The following is a 23383-nucleotide window of genomic DNA, read 5'->3' on the forward strand; positions in this document are numbered from 1 at the left end:
AATTTGTATTTGCAAAGACATAAGGAAAACTAATGACATGCATCTCATAGATAACTACATAATGAAGTCAGTATTTCATTCACATCTGCTTAGCTCCCTGCTAGCCACTTTCTGGCTACCTACTCCCACGTTATTATGCATTCTCAAGGGGGGGGGGGGGGGGGGGATGGATCACATAGAGTCTATGAAGACATTGTAAAATATATCAAACTTCTTTTATTCAAATACAGGAAACAGATGAAACGATGACTAAAAATTCATTTTCGTTTAACATCCTCCCTCCGATTCCCAAATTATTTTCTCACTAGAGGAAAAAGGAGAAACACCATATATCACATATGATTTGCTCTCCTGCAAAACAACCCAAAGTAGGAAAATAAATTTTAATAATATTTCTACAGTTAGATTCACACTTGCTTACACATCGTCCTATTTGAATTTTCTCACTGGTTTAGGATTATTTCATCTGCAATTTATTCCCCCCAAAAATTTCATGCTAAATAGACACACAATGCTAACAGAAACAACAGAGTATCATGTATTGCAACAGTCTTTCCATAACTGATGGCAAAATTTTTATAAGAATGTTAAGAGCTATTGTAAGAAGCAACTGTTAACAATAATCACATGCAGGCTTCTAAGCACTGACATTAAGGTGTTTTGTTTTAATAAACAAAAAAAAACCTACCAGATGCTAAACCAAAAAATTTCATTGGTAAGTATTTACAAATGCATATGTCAACAGTAACATCTCATGCAATCAGGAGTACTTGTTAGCTGTAATTAGCTAAAGCTACTGACTTAAAAACCATGAACAATATAATAAGATTCTACTAATTAAGTCTGGAGAAAAATTCTGGACTAGCATCTCAGGAGTATTAACTGCAAGTTATTTATCACAACAGGCAAATGCCAATCAGAAGTAAGGGAGTTGTTGATATAAAGGATCTGGATTGTAACTGTTGACAGAAATACTTCTTGAACATTTAAGTAAGGGCTTTAATTAAATCTACTGTATTTATTCTATGGCCTTCAATAATCTAAAGATTCACAAACCTTCTTTTTTTTCTCCTCCAAGTTTAATTTTACACTTCTTCCAAGGACAAAATAATAGGGAGGAGAGACATTTACATATGTAGCATCGTCTCTTTACAGTATCATTTATTATACAGTCTTAAAATCCAAGGTATTGTACTAACAGAACTAATAGAATTGTTATGCTTGCATTGCATTTATTGTGGTATTTTCCTCTCAAAACAAAATCAGCTACATTCTTACATTTTCTGGTGTAAATACACCAATACTGTAAATCAATGTGTTTGTAACAGAAAGTACAGTTCACGTGGAAGATCAATGTTGTCTGAAGCTATCAAGGTAGTCATTAAAGACTGAGGTATATATCATGCTTTCAAAGTCATCACATCATTAAGTCATCACATGTAAGCTCTGAAAATTAATGTATCCCTTAGTAACTATATTCTTAAGCTCACCTAACTTAACTTTTGGGATACATGAATCCATATGTGTACAACTGCATTCAGTTACATTTTTGCCTTGACACTGTTCCCAAATCACTTAACTCTGCTTCCTCAAGGAAAATGCTATGTTAAATGAAAATGATGAACACCTGTTTAGAGAAAAACAGTTGTTCTCAGTGTCCATTAGTACTGTTGGTTGAGGAAATTGTTTGAATGAATGATAAAACTGCTACAGTAAAAAAGCAGAAATAACAGACATTTATCCCTGCCTGATGCTTCCAGACTAAGTGAAAACCTCTAACTATGACCACCAAACTTTATTATTACTGCATATTTATATATAGACTATAATTCCCTCTGAATTTCATGTTGTTCACTAACATTCTGTTAGCTGCCTGACAGTTCAGAGGATATGTACATACAGTATCTCGCTTAAATCTTAACCAGTGTTTAAAAGGTTAAGACCTAGTTCTTAACTATGCCTTATTTAAGAGATGTCATTCATTTATGCCTAACACAGGAATATACAGAAACTGAATAATTCAGCCTTCTCTATATTAGCCACTGCTCACTGTTTTCGCCTTGTTAAGGAAAAAAAAAAAAAAAAAAAGGCAGCTATTTTTATCTCTTTCTTCCTCTTTCCTCTTCTGCATTTACCAAATCCTTTCTTTCTGACTTGCTTCTCTGCTAGCTGCAATTCATTCTGCATCCTGGCTTTTCCAATTTTATTACTTCATGCTCTAAAACTAAAATATTTCCATTTTTTTCAGAATTTTTTTTTTACTTTCAGGTCTTCAGAGCGCTAATTTTTTTGCTTCCTTTATTTCCGCTGTATCCTCTGCATACTGCTCTGCATTTAACATAAACAAGTGCCATCACATCAACTAAATGTATGCATATCTTATAATGAGGTAAAGAAATTACAGTATCTACTGTCACCAAATTACCTTTCATCCTTGATTTTCAACCAGTTCCCTCCAGAATTTTGCCTTAGTAACAACTTAGGATTGTACCATTCACAGTCATTAAAATTCCCTGAAGTAAGAGTTTTTCAGAGTAAGCATAAAAAAAGAAACAGTGCTTCTCGTTAGTACTAAGAAATAGCACCGATACTTCTTAAAAAGCATAGAAAGGCAATCATAGTCGCAATACTGTGAAAACAGTTTACAGGAACATCAGCATTAAATTGTCTTTTGAATTCATTCCTGAAACAAGCAACCTCTTAAGAGCTAACAAGTATAAAATATTGTTATGAATGTTTTGGAAATCATCCTCAAGTTGTCATTTACTCTTTCAAACTGTCAGACTGAGATACATCTTTTCTGGCCAACTGCTTCCTGCTAGCAGCATGAAGCAGTTGCATGTCCAGTTTACGGGCTATTTTGTTCAAGAAAGTCATAAAATGGCTGGGGAAAACTTTGACCCCATTTCTGAAAGCGAGAAAATTACCTGCATTCAAACAGCCCGCGGGCAGAGAAGAATGATTGCTCAGCTTACCTCTTGCAGGTAGACACAGAGAAATAGAGAGGGTTTCCATTTCAAAAAGGTGTTATGAGAAGCAATGAAATCGAGCATGCTCAGCACCAACACAAGATCTTCATTTCCTTTAGGATTCTGGTCAAGCCTGATGCTACCCACTTCTGGCAAACAAACCATGTGACACTGCACAAGGTTTCATTTTAAAATAATTCGTGTGTGCCGGTACTAGATTCTTGTATCTAATTGACAAGGTAAATCACCAACAGATAGCCACAACATGTCACCTTGACACGTATTAAAAACCCTCTAGCCTTCCCTTACACAGTGTAACACTGGAAAACTCCTGACACCTAAGTCTACATTCCCTCCCATTCAGCTTCCTCTCTGAGGCAGGTGTCTAGCAAAGAGACATCTACTTACACATCAGCAAACAATCTGCTGAATTAGAAAGCTCACCTCTTCAAACTTAAGAGACAGAACTGTGCTTTGCCTTTTTTCCTGAGTGAACAGTGCAGTAATCCCAAGTAAGTGGCACATAAAGCTGTTATGTATCAGACTCTGTAATCACATTCCAATGTTTTACTGGTTGTAAATAACATGCATGAGTGCTCCAAGGACCAAATTGCTCTTTTGCTGCCAACATTAGTTGTTTAATGATCTGAACAGCAGAAGCTGCCAATTATTGTATTCCATTTTAAAGTGTCATTTAAAGCCACACTTGTAATTATTATACCTTTGTTGTAAATTTATGCTCTTAGCTACAGAGCTCTAGGCATATAACTTGTAAGGTCCAGGAACAGCTATTGATAATTATTTTTCAATTTCACCTATGGAAAAATATCATGTTCTTTGCAAGTTTACATACTGCCTACCACACAGCATCCACTTCGCCAGTAGTTCCCAACCGTGGAGAGGGGCCTGAAGTACCTTACACAGGGGCATGACACAGCCTGGTTCTGCCAGACTTGCCATTACTTCAAGAGATCTAGACAAGTGCACATCAATGACTTTTCCTAAGAAGTCGCACCTATGAAAAGGTCAACAAGTGCTCTAACACATCACTCACCAATGTTAGTCCTTCCCATCACTTAAAACTTACCTGAAACAGCTAGCATTTTGGCTTCAAGTAGAGCTGGTAGTTGAGTCTCAATATCACTCACTTTCCTCCTCAAAGTACTGCAGAGTTTCTGACTCGTACAAACCTAGATTGAGGCAGACAGCCATGATATATATTTCATTCATGTAAAAGTATAAGGCAATTTAAATGGGGCTTCAAATGTTCTTGGTTTACAGACACGACATAACATCCTACAGCAAGGTGAAGAGGCTTAATAAAAAGTGATGTCTTTACAGAAACACCCAATGTGAATCAAAATTTCCAGGCTTTGCTGCACATTCTATTATAAAAATAGGGACTGGTATTGGTATTAGCATTAGCTACCTGCATGAGAGAGGGCAAGTCTCACTACTAGATACTGAGGCTGCACATAGGTCATCTTATGAATTCTGTACAATTTCAGCATTAACAGTGATGCCTGGAGTGGAACGTAAATAAGCCGATAAGTGTGGAGTTTAAGATGTCATAACACAGAATGTACAGCAATTTTTATACAAAATATACTGTGCTGCACATCTTAACTGAAAAAAGGCAAAGCAGCCATCATTAATTCTCTGCACAGGTAACAAATGAGGCTACACCAGCTCAATACTGCACTTTGTTTCACAATCAGGGGACACAGCTGATAGGGGTTCAGGTTTCTGACTTCTCCTCTCTCTCTGTTTTTATCTTTTTAACTGGAAGTTCCTTCAGCAATGAACCAGGACTAGTATTAAAAACAAGGAGAGAGACTGGAAAAAAAAGAAAGTTCAACTGTTTCTGTATTTAAGGGTACGTTACCACCTCAAAAGGACCTTATGCAGCATACGCAATTCATACAACTCCCACATATTCAAAAATATTGGTTCTTACTCCATATTGCATCATTCGTGAAGGAAAGCAAAATGAACAAACAGAAATATCCCTCGTTGAGCTAAGGCAAATGTCTTGTTCTGAAGGCAGACACCAAACACTTGCTTAAAATTGTAACTGACACTTGAGAAAACATTGCATTCATTGGAATCAAGGATAAAGCAATAGTCAAGAGAGGCACAGGCCAGTTGTGAAGAGATGAGATGTGAAATGAAATCTCCAGAGTTTCCCTGCCCTCCTTGACTTCCACCCCCCCCCTCAAAAACAAGTGTATATACCATGCTTATTAACAGAAGCACAGCTATCACTTCACTTTTTAAAAGCAAAAGCCTTACAGCTCTAACAACTTATCTGTTTGTACAGTTAAAGTATAATAATTCAGATATGACACTAACTGTAAATCCTTTTAAATGGATAATACCATCTTGCTTTAGCTGAGAGCATCTGTTAACCATAAATGGGTCATATTTTTTCTTGAGTCAACAGAACTATCCTCCAAGCAGTAACTGTTGCTATCTAAAGACTTCAGAGTCTTCCTTTTAATTTAAAAACACATATATCTCATCACTTCTGCACCTATTATATTTTTTCAATTCCCAGATATCTCACTTTGTTTCAATACCCCCTTCTAAGTGACTTGCCTACTAATTCACTTAAAATGTTTTAAAAAACCCAAACCTGTCAGAGGTGAATAAACGTGCCCAAAGAACCCAAAGGCCATTTCTGTCTCACATCTCCAAAATAAATCTGAAAGTTTTTAATGACTTCTTTCTAAGCAGCACTCTCTCTTTAGGGGTACTGAATGGCTCAGTGAATTGCAATTAGATGGGGAATCTTTCAGCTCCAGGAAAACTGCACGAATATATCCCATGCTGGTAGTAACTTAAAGTCATTACCAGTAGACAGCTGTTTGGCAATTATGCAAAATAAGCTGGGAGGTTTAATCAGTTTCTAGTGAACACTGTCCACTTTGTAAGCACTACTGTCAGAACGAAGCTCACTGGCACTCTTTATTAATGGACCAAATGCAGGGACCAGAGGCTGAAAGGCAGTTCCTCTAACTCACAGAGACGATTATTCTGGAACATACTGGTAAGTATATTACCAAGCTTCTGCTTGTATCTATGTCACGTGTATTCTATAGATAAATGAACAACATTAATCTTCAGAGCTATCATATGGCATAGCGCGACAGAACCAAATGAGCAACTGGGAGAGGCAAAATAATATAACATCCTCTAAACTAATAGCACTGCTTCTACGTTACATCAGTTCTACCCTGCAAGCTCCAATTCTTTTCATTTTTCCTAATTATTTTATCTTAACAACAGCTACCATTACTCATTACAGTAGCTTATTCAGCCACTGAGGAAAGGTTATTTCTTAACTGACAAAGATTATGAACATTCACAAAGCCTGCGTCCTTCTTTGCTCCTGGGGAACGCACCATCCTCCCCTAACCAGTTTGACGGCAAGCACCTGTGGCCCCAGCAATGCCCTTTCCCTATTTGCAGTGACCAGCTCTGCTGCAGCCCATGGACCGGAGTCTTAAAAAAAAAAAAACAAACCTCCCTTTCATTTGGCTGTAAAGAACTTCCCTGAAACTATTACTGTATCTATCTAAAAATCCTCTTCAGTGGTTTGTGGGAGTTTTTAAAGCAGACTTTCAAAAAAAAAAAAAAAACAAAACCAAACCGACTCTTGCTTAGGAATATACCTTACAAATCTCTGTTCAGACACATAAACACTACTCAAAAAAGCAGTCTATCTGAAACCAGTAGGATGCTGGTTAGCAAAGATGTGGAATCAAGATGAAAAGCAGCAAAACATCAAAAGCAAATTTGCCCATTGTCATCCTCTTCCATCTTGCCAGCGTATGATGTTAATCTAAAGCAGCAGAAACAGGCACAAGGACACTGACTAAAACACTGAAATTTACTCTTCCTCCAACCATCTCAAAAAAAAAAAAGTTTTGAGTAACCTTCACATTTCTTTACAACAGCACCTTGGAAAGGATAGAGAAATTCTCTTTACACTGCCTGAAGAAAAGGACAGCCCACCTGGATCTCCCATACAGCACAATCTTGCCATTAGCAAAAGCAGATATTAATTTCTGAAGGAAGGTGGTGGATAAGGGAGATTGTTCCCTTCATTAAGGGGCTAATCTTAGCTTTTGCAGCCTCAGCTGAAAACAACATAGATGAGACAGAAAAGGCCGTATAAACACTATGGGCACAGGGGGAAAGAAAAGACCTTTGACAAAGTAGTGTTTTCCCCATACAATGAAAAGGTTTAAAAGACCAGCTCTATTCAGTTTGAGGAGAAAATAATAGGATGAGTCAATCTGAATAAATAAAATAATAAATGATTTGGAGGAGTCTCATTACGTGCTTCTTATTTATCTTCTCTAATAAATAAAAGCCATCACATATAAATGGAATGAAATTAAAATAATATTTTATCTATTGAATTTTTAAAGAAACGAACAGACTGTGGATTTCTACCTCACAGACTTCTCAATTGTTACCCAATGTTTCAGCTCTTATTGAAAAAGTCTCTAGATAATATGGTTATAAAATGAAACTCCAAAAGGCACACATTTTCAGGGGAGAAGGCAAAAATCTGTAACCTACGTTTTTGGCTTGCAGATAGCTTGAAACAACACATCACTCTGAGGTACCGAATGTCTCATTCACTTTAGTAGCTGAGCTGTAGGTCAGTTACAATCTTTTCCTTGATACTTTATTCATAATCATTTAAAAAATACAGGGGGGGGGAGCATCATGTTATAATGGTCTATACTAATTTTTCCCAAGATGTGTGCATAAGCAAGGAATAGATCAGAATGAGCTCAAAAATAAAGTAGGAGAGAAGGAGGGAGCGGTATTGAGATGCAGTCTTTAAATGGTCTTTTTAACAGTGCATGCTAAAAGTGTTGGTCAAGATAACTAGGAAGAATAGATTACAAAGGATAAAGTTTTCACTAATTTTGCTGAGTGATATTAGAGAAAAAACATGAAAAATAAACTTATTTCAGAGTAAAAATTCATTACTGATCAAAACCCAGAAATATTTTCCACTCCCTGTTCTATATAAACCTATATGAATTGGCTACAATAAGTAGACCTTTTCTTCTAGAGCAAAGATGCTCCGTGGCTCACTGAGCCATTCTGAAATAAAAAGAAAACTTTAGTATTCTCTTTCTTGGAAGGAGGCCATAAGAAATTATAAAATTAAAGGAAAAGTATTAACATCTCTGGTTAGAAACAAAAGGTATGCTAAATATGCCACATCACTTCTCTTTGCATTTTTCAAGGGGGATGAGAATTAGATTGCTAGTTTATTATTAGTGAAAGGACAGAGAAAAGAAGTACTTCATTTATGCCCTTCCTTCACACCAACAAAACCAGTCAGCTAGGAAAGTAAGAGGCTCTGTATTAAGAGTGGAAACATTCATCTGTGACCAGAGGTCACTTTCATCTCAAGAAGCTGGAGTCTGTTCCTAAATGGAGACCAGGAGAAGACTGATCACTAGTAAACATAAGCCAAGAAACAATAGATTACTCCATCTGCTTCCTTAAGCATAATCTCTGTGGCCTGTCCAAATATAAGTTAGGGGGTTTTTTTTGGAGTGTATGGTTAAAAATATTTACACGCAAAATCTGTTTTGAAGAAACACCACAAAACCAACATTCTAAAATACAGACAATTTATTAAGATGCAAGCTATTACTGCTTCTCTAAATATTCTGAAGAACTGAAAACTGACGTGTACTTACTTTGGCAGTAGTTTCTTTAATGGACATGCTGAATGATTGTTCTTTTTCCTGAAGGCTAGAAGGGATTAAAATAAAATAAAATAAAGTTGACCTTCTCTGCTCATCACGGTCTGCTACACAAGACATGTTTTCATATGGAAGCACATAGGCTTTAAAATGACTCATACTAACACAAAAGAGCCCATACCAAGATAAAATCTGTATATTTGGTTTCAGTGTTGCTAGTGACTAACCAACATTTTTTCCACCCAATTTCTACCCACTTAATCCAGTTTGTTTGCAAAACAGTTCGTATGCTAGCTTTACAGTTCTTAATTAATGAGTTTACACACATTTTACTTACCATCTGAAACACAATTATTATTATTTGTGTAACCATATTATCTTAGAAGTTCCCAGCAGCATCCAGGACTGGTGCTTTGCTAGGCTACCATCCAAACACCTAACACAAAGGCATTTCTGACACAAAGAGTTTGCAGTTAACTATCCTCTTATAACCCAGTTTCCAACTCTGCCAGGAAAACCTCACCTGCAGTCTCCTGTTCTCATGGTAATTTTATATGAAATATCACTATTCGGTTTGTTTAGTTTAATAAAAACCTACAAAATATTTGTACCAAATTGATTCAACAGTGGGCTGAAATTAAGGCATTGTCCATGCTTACATGAACAAATTCAAGGTTTCCTTCCACATATAAAACCAGGTAGGGTTACGACTTTGATATTACGGAACATAACATAAACCTGTGCCTTTGGTGCTTGTGAATAAATTCACAAGTTACATTTTTAACATAAAGTTCAAAAATCCAAGTCAAATCAAACATTAGGAGTTCACATAGAGATTATTTTTGCAACTTTAATACTTCCCTCCCTCCTACTTAGCAGGCGTACACTTTTATACAGTGTTCAACTACTTTATCACACGCTATTTTCTTTTCCATCAGACACCTCAATTCAGTGTACATGACAGTCAGCACTCCCCACAAGCAGCATTTCAATTCTTCCTTTTAGCTGCATTATAAAAATTGTACTTCTTTCATGACCTACTGCTGATATTCTTCCCAAATAAAGAGCTATTAATTTATTTCTGAGCTTTTCTTTAGTGTTCAGCACTGAAGTATCCAAACATTTTAGAAACATCACTGGATTTATTTCGATGATAATCTCACAAGATAAGGCAGCATTGTATTCATTTTACAGGTGGAAGAAACACAAGTCACTGTTATTCAGAAAGCATGTTAAGACTGAGTGCCCATTTCAACACTCACACAGTCCCTGCCGCCTACCTCTAGGCATTTCAGTTTTCTTTTGAGAACTTGCTCCTTCGTATTTTCCAAGCACAGCACTTCCTGAGTTCTGTTTCGAAAGTCCACATTTATGTAAATCCGACCCCAAAGCACAGGACGAAATTGGACTTGCGCTCAGTTACTGACCACCTACAGAAAGGCTGGCTGGACCAGCTCACCCAGCTGCACAAAGGAGTGAGACAGTCTCAGAGGCAGAATTCAGCTGTCCAGCGTATCATTTAATCGTGTTAATGAGACAGCTATTTGCATTGCTTTCCCTAATACCCTGCTTCAGGGAGCACACACCTTTTCAATCTACAGCCCAGCAAAGCCAGTCACCTCATTACCACCACATCACACAGGGGTCCCTCCAGCTCCAGATGAGGCAGTCCTCTCAGAAATAGCTCATGACAGTGTAAGTCAACACCTGTGTAAGGCAATAAACAGAAATGCAGCTGGCTAGCTACGTAGAAGTGGTTTAACAACATTTACCACATAGCAGTCTCCAATTTCTCCCTTTTCTACAGTGATATATGGGCAAAACACGAAATACTACATGTGTAATGATGCCGTTATCAGCCTGTGGGCATACCAGAGGGAATGAACTATTTAGTCATTTCTCTTCTCAGGCTTTGGATCTCCCAGTGACTTTCAGCATCTCCCACAATCGGCATCTGAGCTGGTCAGGTTATGTAAAAAGGAGCTGGGCTTTGTGTACAGATGTCAACAGGGAGCAGCAAGGCTGCGGTGTGTAATTGAATGAATAATGGGTGACTGACCCAATTGTTCTGAAACTGCCTTATAAAATTCAACTCTAAAGACCCAGGCAATAATAAAATGTAAAGTGCAGTTATAGCCAGAAGAACAACAGTATAAAGATGGCACCTCTATTTAACAAATCTGTTCCATGTGCCTTTCCTCTTATCTGTTTACTTTCCTTGCAGAAAGCCCCCCCAGGTTCATGTTTCACTCCTCTGCAGAACTCACACAGCTAACAGAGATCAATTTTTAATTTCTTTTTAAACCATACATCCAAACCAGCATTACAAACTAAGACCCAGTTGTAGACTCCGTATTGCTAACAAGGATGCAGAAGCCCATGTGGACTTTCAGGTCCAGGTGCTGAGTGGGAAAAAAACACCCTCTCTTTATACCCAGATTTCTTTTTTATGAGTATCTATCAAGTCACTGAAAAATAAGTAAGGAATCACACACTGCCATTTCAATGACAGCGGAACTATAGTTTTAAGAGAATCTTACATTAATCTGACACATATCAATAAAGAATATCATTAGTAAATCATCATTTTGATTCAAGCTAGTGATAGCCGCATTAACCACAGACTTGAATCTAAAGAATCCTTTTGTTACAGTTGCAGCATTCCTGCAGACTCTTATAAGTGTATTTGTATTATTTATGGTATGAATTTCACAGGAGTACCCTGTTTTGAATCCTTGTTAGCCTTCAGAGGGATACCATAGGAATCCCTTATCCCTTTTAGAGATTAGCCCATCATACAATTCACATGCAGCAATCAAAACCATGTACAAACCAGCCATAGTTACCAACTACGAACAGCTTTTAACTAAGTTTATTCCTGGGTTGTTTTCTTCTACCACAAAACACCATCACAAGCTTTCCAATTAACTGACAAGCTAATGACCCGCAAGAGAAACCAGGCAGTCAATACCGATTCATTCTACCAACAAAGGGCTTTAACAGCCATGATCTGTTACATGTGACTTGAACCAGAAAGAGTATTTTCTTTTACCACCATCCCTGGAGCATCATATTTCATTTTAAGAGGGGTATTCTGTCTGCTTAAAAGTTGCTTTACTTATTACTACCAGGAAAAATGACTTTTAAAAGACCTCCTTGGAATAACACTGAATTCTTACCTGGGAAGACGTCCATAGTTTTGACTCATTGCTATTCTTCTCTGGCAGAACAGCTAATCAAGAATTTGACTGCTTGTCCTCACAGTCTCTGCAATCTATTATAGGGACCATTTAGAAGTTACTTCTCAAATTCAGTATAAGCTAACTCCATCACAGAGAAAGCAAAGTTCTTGACCCAGCTGATGGAAGAACTAGAATAAGACAGGAATTCAATTAACTCAAATTTAACTGACTGAATGCAGGAAAAGAAAGGTTTTTAACACTTGAAGAACTGACAGCAATCTATACATCATGTGTAATTTCTTCATGCACACAGATGGCCACGTAGGCCTATCATTTAAATAGCTTGCAATGGATTTACACACATTAGGATCCATAACAAGGAGAGAAGAAAAGGAATGTAGACTTGCTACACCCTAGGGCCTCATTGTATACACACTAGACTAGAACAGGAAAGCAGGAGCTGAGGATTTACCCTTTCTGGATGATGAACGAAGTAATACTTTGGCAAAACACGGACTTCAGCTAGAGAACTGCAGGAGGATGTGGGAATGCCGCTATTCAGTAGCTGAGGCTGACGTGGCATGTAATAACAGACTAAGGGAAAAATTTTAAGATCCAAATACTTCAAGCAATCCAGTGCCTTTTAAATATCTCATTTTAGTGACCTTAAAGAAAAACAGGTACTGAGTATGTTGAATTGTAATAACACAGTTGGAACCTGCTGAGACGATGATGTTCATAATCAGGAATGGTGTGCTGGCAAAATAAAGAAAGCCAATTTAACGCAATAGGGGACAGAAGGAAGACTGGGAATTGAGTGGTCTGGTTCACACATTCCTCGCTCTATCCCAGGCTTCCCACATGACCACAGAGGACATTAAAAGTCATGATATAAACAGATAATGTTTAAAAAGCCTTTTAAAGAATATTCTGAGAAGTTACAATTTACATGCAGGAATTACAGATACTATGGAAGTGGCTTTGTTCAGAGGAAGGCTGACTAGCACAATACTGGGAAGAATGGCTTTCTACTAAAGGAAGGCATGTTTCTGAATGTCTTTCCTTCCACTTTGCTAGTATACTTCCCTTTGCATACCAGGCTATTGTGTATTTGTTTTGGTTCCTAAGAAAAAATTCGAAGAATGAGAATGGGCAAAAGGCAAGTCATGCTGTTCTCTACATTCAAGATATATAAATATACATACCGCTTAAACAGAAACAGTTCCTGTATTAATGACAATATATATATACAGTGAGAAAAAAACCGTAGTGAGAATGCAGTTTCTGTAACTGCACAACAGAACATACTGCACACATGGTACCAGTTTAAAATAAATAAATAAATCCTGTACTGGAAATTCTTATTTTCATACAGAAACTAAGCAGCCATCTCTGATCTCTGCCTGAAGAGACTGAAAGACAAAAGGATGCCCTTTAACAGCAAATATTCTTCCTTACATTACTGTTACCGAAAAGACCGTTCTAGATCCTGTTATTTCACTATTGCCACACCACAATACAGCGCTTAAGCAAAAAGCACTTTCATTTCTTTAAAACTAAGCACAAGTCAGAACAATTTAAAATTACCCGTATTTGAATTTCTAATTCAAGAGCAACAGCCTAGAAGCCTATACTCAGATTGTATGCATATGAGAAAGCACGATGGGCTGAACCCTCAATTCACATGAATATGTATTCCCTCCTAGATAAAATTATTATTAAAGAGTATTTTCTTGACTATCAGCAAATTTAAACAGTTCACACTATGTCTGAATTTGGCCCAGAGTAATGAGAGTGCCTGCAAAGGATAACCTCATTCTAACGGTCACAGCCTGCAGAGAGCATGACTTTTCCAACTTCAAGTCTTCTAACACGATTCCTTCTCTGATTCTGAAGTCACAAGAAGCTGTACTCTCTTAGAAGATGAAAATATATAAACCAAGCCCTACACTTGTAATCTTGCATTTAACAGCAAACAGAAGCTGACCTTCCAAAAAAGCCTTTGTCCAGTCCTTTGCAAAAGAAATCGGAAGTGCTACTCGGGGAACATTCGGTGGAAACATCTGCTACAGTCTACATCAAGGCAAAAACCCAACAAAAATCCACCAAAAATCTTAAGTCTAGGGACTTGACTGGGCCTTTAAGGAAGAAATCCACAATACAAAATCAAATCAAACAATCAATAACTTTCCTGTACTTTTACAGTTCCCTTGATGTGCATATCCCAGAAATCTTTGAAGACAAATCAGAAAAAAAAGCTTTTGAACAAAACTATACTTAACAAGAGGCAACTTTAAGCTATATACGTACAACTAGGTCTAAAAGAAAAAATATGAAAACATACCTGTACCCAAAGTTTTCTTGAGTAAAATCAACAGATTCATTATTACAGATACCACATGCAGTTTTTTACCAGGACAAGACCTACAAGTGCATTGGTTGTCCTACACTTCTGCTCAATTAAGAACACTCAGAGCTAGATTGCATTAAATGCACTAAGGTGAAACAGCACTTTGTTTTCTTTTTGAACTCTCCACCATAAAGTCTGATTCTACCTAATCAAGGAAGACACTGGATAACAAGATTTTCATTGTGTGTGATCTGTTCATAAGGCTGGCTGGGCTACATATCTGGGTATTACCATACCAGGAAAGAAATTTTTCAGTCAAGCACGTAAGTTCCTTTTCATCTTCGTGCAATGATCCATGGGATTTTAAACAATGAGATTTTCCACAGTAGCATATCTCCGTGTTGGGAAGCAAAATCATCCTTTAAACATAAGTCAGGGTTTTCCAGACAAACTCTGATTTTTCCTTAGATAATGCAGCCCACAGAAAAATAAAAGACAACAGAGCTGGTTAAACAATGATAAAAACCACAAAATTTCTGCTGAATTGATGTGGTGAAAATCCAATTTCTCTATCTAAACCTATCAGTGCTCTTGAGGCATGGACTTTGACAGTAAATAGAAGGAGAAAAAAGTTGTGTTTAATTCATACTGAAAATTAAATTTGTGACACTTGCAAGGACTAGTCACCTGAATTAGAAGTAAAATGCAGCGTCACCTTGGAAAGCTTCCAATCTCAAAAATTAATCTGATCTAAGACAAAAATTATCAAGAGATGTACTTTAAGGTACAGGAGCATTGGACCTTCTGCACATTTCAATCTGCAGAGTTCTCCAAGGAAAATGAATGAGAAGCCAAAATTATGCACCTAGCTCTGAACCATAAGAGAGCTGATTTTGCTCCAGCAATTTGCTCTTCTTCTAGCTATCATTTGCAGAGCAGTATTTCTTCATTGTTGCTTTACATCAAGGATTGCTTCAACACATGTGCTCCTCCACTCAGAATTTATCAAGAGACAGAACTAGAAGTATACTTTCCCAGTATCTCAGCTTACCAATAAGGTTTCCCATTGACTCATGGGTTGCTGGGTGACTGCACTTTTCTTTGTCAGCTCTCGAAGAGTTACACCTATACAAAGTGGACTATAACAACACATCATCCTGCCCAGAAGCTCTTACATAGCTCACAAGAACTCTAAACTGAGATGACCCTTATTTGCTACAGTGCTGCCAGACACCAGCCCCAATTATGGGAGGCTTGCAGAAAAATCAGGGCATTAGATGACACTTCACAATTTTTTGTAAGAATTATTAATAAGATTTTTTTTTTTTTTTAATGCTTGTAATAGGAGGACAGAGTCAGCACCTCAGCCTGCATAGCATGGTAGCTGGTTTTTTTAGATAAAATCATTCCAACAGAAACAACCAGCTCACAGTCACTTGAAGATGCCGCTGGCATCTTTAATGATGATTCCAAGCTGAATTTGCATTGCCATGTATTGAGAAATCTTCTGGTCCTGTAACACACCGTTCAGACAGCCAAACCAGCCGTCTGTTCCAACCAACCATTCGCGTGGTGCTGTATTTCCCACCACTCTTCACTCAGCTGCTGCCGCAGAGCAGTTGCGGCAGTTGTTGCTCCAGCTGCTACCTGAAACAGGAGCATCAGACTGAAAACAAAGGCACAAACAGCTATCTGCAGCAGCAGTTCATCACATCCAAACACTTTCCCCAGATTTTCCGATGTGTCAAGAGATCCCCATTCTTCTGCTGCCTCTGTCTGGAGTGCACAAAAACTAGAGCTTGCCTACAGCAGCTGCAATTATTCTCTTAAGAATAACATCCATTGTACTTCACTGACTGAAAGGGTCTGTCCCTGGATATTGTTAGCTGTTTCTCTTTATTATATACAAACGAATTCAGTATCATACATTGATTGGGACAGCTGGTCATTTTTTCCCTAAAGAGAAATAAATCCCATCATATGCATACCCAGAGGAATCGGCACATATGTGGCCTGGATTTATAGGCTGCTACATCCCACTGAATGCTGTTCAAACAAGCAGGGGGAACCAGATGCTCAGCAAGGAAAACCAGATTCCTCATTACACTGCACATGTGAGGGTACTCAGGCGGGTGGTACTCATCTTTCTGCTGGGACTTTTTCCTTCTATAATGCTGCCTGGAAGGACAAAAAACTGCCTCCAAGATTGCTCAAAAATACTTCAGGTTGCTAGCAGTGACTCCATCCTCCAAGTTGGAAGACTTGCTCTCTGCCTTCCCTGCCGTGTTTCCAACTCCTCCTGTTCTTCCCAAGGAAGGCCAGTGCCTATGGTGTGGGAGCAGACTTTGCAGAAGCCCTTTTTCCTCCCTACAGCTGGGGTCCCCACTGGCCCCCATGGGATCAGAGTCACTACAAACTGCTGAGCCACAGAACAAAGGACTCTGCTTGGACACAGGCAACTCAATGAAGAAGTCCTCTGCCACAATTTCAAACTCTGGCAGCTCTTGTCCGATGACTTTTGTTTGCACCTTTGCAGGAAGCAAATTCACTTCATGTGCTGAAGCACTGACGTTGTATGGCATGCCAGGCTTTCAGTACACAGTTTCTTCTAGAGTTGCTCCCACAAGTGAGAAAAAAAAAGAAACAAAGCCACTTGCCCAAGGAGTCTACCCTTCAATCCTAGGCAGAGAACAAAGGAATGAAATTAATCCTAGGTAGACAAAATGGAGAGGAAAACACCTATCTATCCACAAAAGGAAAGCTGAGCCTCCTAATCAGTCAGACCACAAAGGAAGAGGCAGACCTTCCTTCACCTATGACTTGTCTTGGCCTCTCACAAAAGCCTGCAGCCAACTTCTCTGAGAAAGCCGAGGTGATGGCCTCCTCAAAACACAAACCCAGCCATGGGACTAGCTGAAAATGAGACGATCCTATTATCAAAGCTCGGGTTGGGTTTTGACACTTGACACGAAATTTAGAGTTTCCCCTCAAAAAGCCCCTTGTGGCAGAGGAAGCTGGCTGTGTGTCCAGTCGCTCCTAGGGCAGGAGGTCTGGGGAATTTCCAGGGCAGAGTCCTCCCCAGGTGCTGAAGAACATCCTCTCTGGCTCTGCTCCTCTGCCACAAGCCTGCTGCTGCAGGTTTTATGAAGCTGTAGCACACAGAATAAAATGGATCAATGGATCATTACACAAAAGAACCACAATTTAAAAAACAGGGCACCATACCATCTTCATTATACCTAGCTATAGTAGCAGCAGTGGCATTGGCTATATTTTAAGAACCCCATAATTGTATTTTGGTTCACCTCATGTAGCATAGACAGAGACATGTTTCCTACCACAGAAAACAGTTTTAAAATTCTGTGTTAAGCTTTAAAAAAAAATAAAATCATAACAGCATGAAAGCACCCTAAGTGAAGGCAGTAAGGCAAATACTCAAAGTGACCTGTGCATCGTCCTCGTGTCATGGAAGATGATTTATCACTGACTGAAATTAAGTCAACATGAACAGGCCTGGGGGATAACTGAAGCTGTCAGAAGGCTTGAAGACTCCCATGCCCAGAGCTTATGACTGGGACAGAACTGAACAACAGGGAGAGCAGTTTCTGGGGCTGTGTAGCACTTCTTCACCTGGTATATTTCATATGCAAACACTATTTTTCAATTCCTGCACACCTGCAAAGCTAGAATAACTGAACTAGTGAGGTGAATGAGAGCTCTCCCTTTTTTACTCCTATTACTTGGTGATGAAGCCCTAGCTGTGGTGGCCACTACACAAGTTACCTGGTTTTCTCTATGCATCTGACAGCTCAAGGCACTCATTTCATCATGCATATTTATAAGAGGGAAACAAAGGGAGAAAAGCTCTCTTCTCTCACCTATTTTACGTACTTGCATTCCTTTTTAATATCATGCTTTCCCTGGACTTTTGATATTTTACAGCAATACCACGTGGACAGATAGTGTGGTGTGGGTGTGAGAGAGAGAGAGATTTTTAAGAAGGGGAAAAAGAAGAAAGATTGCTATACAAAGCAAGGAACAGTGCAGAGGAAGGAGCCCAGAAGCTTTATCCTCTCACACAGCACAGGAGCAAGAATCTTACACAGATCAGACACACACTCAAATGCACATGCTTACACCCCCATCGGTGAAATGTAACTGTATCTGGGAAGGCAAGCGGCTATCAGGTAATGACAACTGATGGCAGGAGGGGGAAAGTCTGGTCAGAACGGCAGAAAGCCTTTCTGCCAAGGGAGCACCACGGGGTTGCCGACATCCTCCCAGGGCAGAGACATTATGATGCACCACCTGAAAAATCACGCAAGTGAAAGACTCAGAAGTAAATTAAGTTGCATGAGAAGGTGAAAGCAACAGCGACTTGCTGAAAATAGCTCTGTGTATTAGCTGGTCCTGGGACTGGCTAAACTGCCCCAGCACCAAATGAGGCCAGAAGTTACATAATGATGCAATGTGCCTAGAGGTCTACTAAACAGTTGGGGTCTTCATGGTCCAACTCATAACACAGCATAGGAGTCTCTCCTGAAAATATTCAGGAAGATCTTTAAAACAAAAAAAAGTTTACAGTGCTTTGCCTCTAACCTACTGTCTCGGTTTCAGCTGGGATAGAGTTAATTTTCTTTCTAGTAGCTGGTATAGTGTTATGTTTTGGGTTCAGTACCAGAAGAATGTTGATAACACACTGATGTTTTCAGTTGTTGCTCAGTAGTGTTTAGACTAAGTCAAGGATTTTTCAAGCAAGAAGGCTGGAGGGGCACAAGGAGTTGGGAGGGGACACAGCCAGGACAGCTGACCCAAACTGGCCAAAGGGGTATTCCATACCATGGGATGTCATGCCCAGAATATAAACTGGAGGGAGTGGGGCTGGGGGGTGGAAAATCACTGCTCAGGAACTAACTGGGCATCGGTTGGCAAGTGGTGAGCAATTGCATTGTGCATTGTTTGTTTTGTATATTCCAATTAATTTTATTATTATTATTGCCTGTTTATTATTATTATCATAATTATTATTTTCTTCCTTTCTGTCCTATTAAACTGTCTTTATCTCAACCCATGACTTTGACTTCCCCCCCGATTCTCTCCCCCATCCCACTGGGTGGGGGGAAGTGAGTGAGCGGCTGCGTGGTGCTTAGCTGCTGGCTGGGGTTAAACCACGACACCTACCTATCAACATCACTTTCTACTTGTAACTAAGCACTACTAAAGTTGTGAAATCAGGAAGAAGTGCAGACAACAGAAAAAGCTCCAAACCACCCAAAAACCCAAGAAGTAAACCCAGAAGTAAAGACTCTGAGAGTATCTGGCATTAAAAGTACAATTCAGTTCTCTGCTGTCCCACACACAGGCCCAGCAGTCAGGACTATTAGCAGCCTGTGTGTGCACTGTAGTAGAAACTTTTTGATGCTATAAAGCCATTTCATCCCTCTGCTCTTTGTGTTTGTGCTACCCTTCTATTCCCAGAGGATATTTTTGATATGTATGCATTTTCACAGAAACAGCCAAAGAAAACCTCAAACCACATATTCAAAAAGGACCTTCCTGGATAGACTGCATGTTATCTAGCAAACAACAGATGATATCTTTTTGAAAGGATAGGGTGCAATTCGTTTTGCTTCTTCTAAATGCAATTCTTTAAAGCTAAGATTTTTGTTGAAAGGCTGATGTGAATAAACGTGGCTGCATTCAGACTTCCTCAGTAATTTCATGTAGCTTGCTAAGTGCTGATTTGACTAGAAATTTCATGTGGACATATACTTTGAAGAACAACAAAACATGTACAAAGCAGCCTCTCCTAATGACAGAACATGACAGCCCATCCAAAATGCCACTTTTCCCAAGTTAATATGTGACACTATGTATAAGTCTTTTTTTTCCAACTTTTCCTAAGTAAACCAACTTCTCTAAAAATACCCACCTTTTTTGCCTTTATCAGGCTTTAGCCTCAACTGAAGTTGCTGAATGCTTTGAGTATATTCCAACTAATAAGGTTTTCAACCCCCTGAGCATTTGTATTTCACTTTGAATTAATCTTTATCAGATGAGCTCCAGGCATCACTAAAGCAGAGTGAACTGATTGCATAAAACTTCAAGCTCGGTTCCTTGCACCACTGGCCATGACAGTACTATAATAACTAATATACAGAATAGAGAATTTCCCTATCTTCAGAAGATCCCACACACCCACTGTGGAAAAATTCCTACTAATTAAAAATTGTTCCATGGGAAGGGTGGAAGAAGAGGTGAAATATTAAAATATTTTGAAAGATATTTAATTGAATTTCTTTCTTTCAACCAGCATTCAGTGCCCAGACAATAGTCCAGATGGAACTGTGCAATTTATTTTAATGATGACATGCTGTACAGTCACATGCATCTGTAGATATGGATAAAACCAAAAGAGAAAATGCTAAATGAAACGACATATGAACAGAAGTGTAACAGACTTCTCCAGTTTTCATTGTGAAATGAAAAGAAACAAAAAAGGAAACAACAGGTACTAAAGAGAGTAAGTCAAATAATTAACATGGTCTTCTTTTATAATTAGAAGATTCAAGTTACACTAGTTAAAAAGATGTATTTCTGAAACAGTGTCCTCTTCAGTAGAGGATACAGAAATTATATATTTTGTCACCTTTTGCAGTCTCCAGGAGAAAGTACTTCACATTGAAACACTCAGACCTACTTAACTCCAATTTTAATATGTTGTCTTTATTTAAAACACAGACATGTCGTGGTGCACACAACACCAGCTGCTCCCACCTTTTAAACACATCTCCTCACAACCCCACGCAAGCAAACTGAGCTTTTGCACTGCGATTTCCTCGTTTTGTAATAATGATTACACCCTTTAGTTTACCAAGAGCAATTAGGCATGTTTGAGCAAAACGGCCACATTCTGTGGTCTCAACCTCGATGAGAATCCCTGTCAAAACACAAGCTAACATATTTGTTTGCACATTAACTGGCCAGGTTTTAACCTCTGCTTCCAACAGCCTGCAAGAAAGGGCCCAGGGTAACGTGTCTAACATTTCTTAATTCTTCAAACTCAAAGCATGCTATAGTTACTGACAAAGGCTTTTTGTTTTCAAAAAGTCCACCACATACCAAAGATAAACAAGACAAAACAAAGGATTATTAATCTTCCTGAAAATAACAACGTTTGACAAGAAAAATAAGCTTAGAAACAATGCTCAGCCCAATGTTACATTGACTTGCTCTCTTGCTTCTGCACACTTCTATCTGGGCAATTTTTCTTCATTTAGGACGTTCTCTCATGTTCCCTGAAGTTTGCTTTAATAAGTTGCTATTTAATAGCATTTAGACCAAGAAAAGCAAAATAATTTGTATTCTATAGTGAGCTGCAAGCCACTCAATATGATTCATTATAGCACAGATTGTCTTAAGAGATGCTTCACATCAGCCCTGTGTTATTCCAGTGCTGAATGCAATTCATGTATCCAACAAATAATTATGCAAAAGCACATTATAGCAGTACTTTACTGACTAGCACAATGCAGTTAGAATAAATACATAGTATCTTCCAACTCAATAGCCAGGAGCTTGTAATTTACAGCCCATCGATACTGAACAACTTTCTACATACACACTGATCTTTAGTATATGTGCATGAGTAATAGCTTTATTTCTCACACAGATAGCCCTAACTTTAGAAGACTTTTTTTGTCTGCAATGATTCATAAAATAAAATGTACATTTCCAGAAAAATCTCTTTCACATTACATATCCCAAGACTTTGGAATTTAAAACTAATATGCTGAACTGGCTTCATCAAGTATTTTAACCTGTAACCTACTATACAATTGCCTTTCACAAGAAGTACTAATTTAGGATAAGCCAATGCAAGTTGCAATGATGGAAGTTCTGGCTAGATATGAGATGAAAAAAAGAGTTCACAGCAAGGGTGGTGAAATGTAGGATGCCTAGCAAGGCTGCAAAATCTCCATCCCTGGAGACAGGCAAAACTCGGACAGATGGGGCCCTGAGTGACCTGATGTCACTTGGAAATTGTGGCCCTGCTTCAAGCAGGAATTTGAGAAGATGACTTCCTAAATTATTCTATAATTGTATGAAAATGTGGGGGATGCCCATAGGCACACAGGAGGTATATCCACACCAGATACCTCACTATTTGCTTGCTGCTTTTTCATCTTACAGAAAGACAGAACAGAACACAACTGGATGCAGACATAAGATCACTGTACCTGAGGTATGATGGACGGCACAGCTTTAAAAGGAAGACACCCATCACTTTGTTCAGTTAAACAGTGAGCTTAACTCTCACTGTTAGATAACTGCAACCATTGCAGGAGCATTTTCTTTCCCTCAGCCCTTCTGGATATATAGCCTGCCCTGAAAGCAAGAAGCAGCAGAGAACCCATGCTGTAAATGTACCTGCTGACCATCACGCAAGCGCAGCTCTGGGATGCTTTCAGCTACCTAAAGTAGCAAGTGGTTTGGGGGAAAGAGATTCAAGAATCAAAGGCAAGGATGAGGCCACATGATAAAGTCAAGTGGTTGAGTCACACAGCTGGACTGGAGATTTCCGCCTGTGCTCCCAAGACAGCTTGTGCATTTTTCAATAGAGCAGCAGGCACAGCATACACAACACTTGGGCAGATTTTGAATGGGATGTACTAGACCAAGAAGCCACATCATGTAGAAAAAACACCTACAAGACATTTTTAATTCAGAGAGAGCCACCATCTCCTGCAGAGAGGACAGAAGCTGCTGAATAGACAGTGAGTGGTACCTTGCTTCTTTGAAAGACTGCACCAGCCAGGTTGTGACACGTTCCTACCAGCTCATTTTGCTTTTAAGTTGGGAAGAAGAGGAGGAAAAAAAAAAAATCTAGCACTTCATTGATAGACAGTTGCCAACTCCCTCAACAGCTATGACCACCAGGTTTGTGTCTCACCTCAGCTGAATGCTATAACCATTAATCCTCTCCACTTTCACCCTCCCAGAGTCAGGTCTCCTCTTGCCTGTTAGTCTTCTGGCCTTTTGCCAGATTTCTGATTTTGCATTCCTGGCTACATTAAGGCTTAGCTTAAGAACTGTGATGGATCACACTCCCTGCCAGGACACTGAAATCCTTAGCAGGTA

At 38.9% G+C, this 23383-nt stretch overlaps 1 protein-coding gene across 5 annotated transcripts in view; it reads right to left on the reverse strand.

The window, feature by feature from the left end:
- DISC1 (DISC1 scaffold protein) overlaps window positions 1-23383 on the reverse strand; it is a 238696-nt gene that overhangs the window by 144521 nt on the left and 70792 nt on the right. For all 5 annotated transcript variants that reach the window (XR_003926345.2, XM_041128466.1, XM_030035565.2 and 2 more), the window contains exons 7-8: window positions 8705-8759; window positions 4057-4159 (exon numbers count right to left, since the gene is read on the reverse strand). Coding sequence is in view for 4 of the 5 variants with exons in the window: in XM_041128466.1 (XP_040984400.1) it covers window positions 4057-4159; window positions 8705-8759 (158 nt within the window). In the remaining variant the exon portion in view is untranslated. The remainder of the gene's footprint in view (window positions 1-4056; window positions 4160-8704; window positions 8760-23383) is intronic.

Source organism: Aquila chrysaetos, chromosome 13, assembly GCF_900496995.4.
Source record: "Aquila chrysaetos chrysaetos chromosome 13, bAquChr1.4, whole genome shotgun sequence".
Lineage (NCBI taxonomy): Eukaryota > Metazoa > Chordata > Aves > Accipitriformes > Accipitridae > Aquila > Aquila chrysaetos.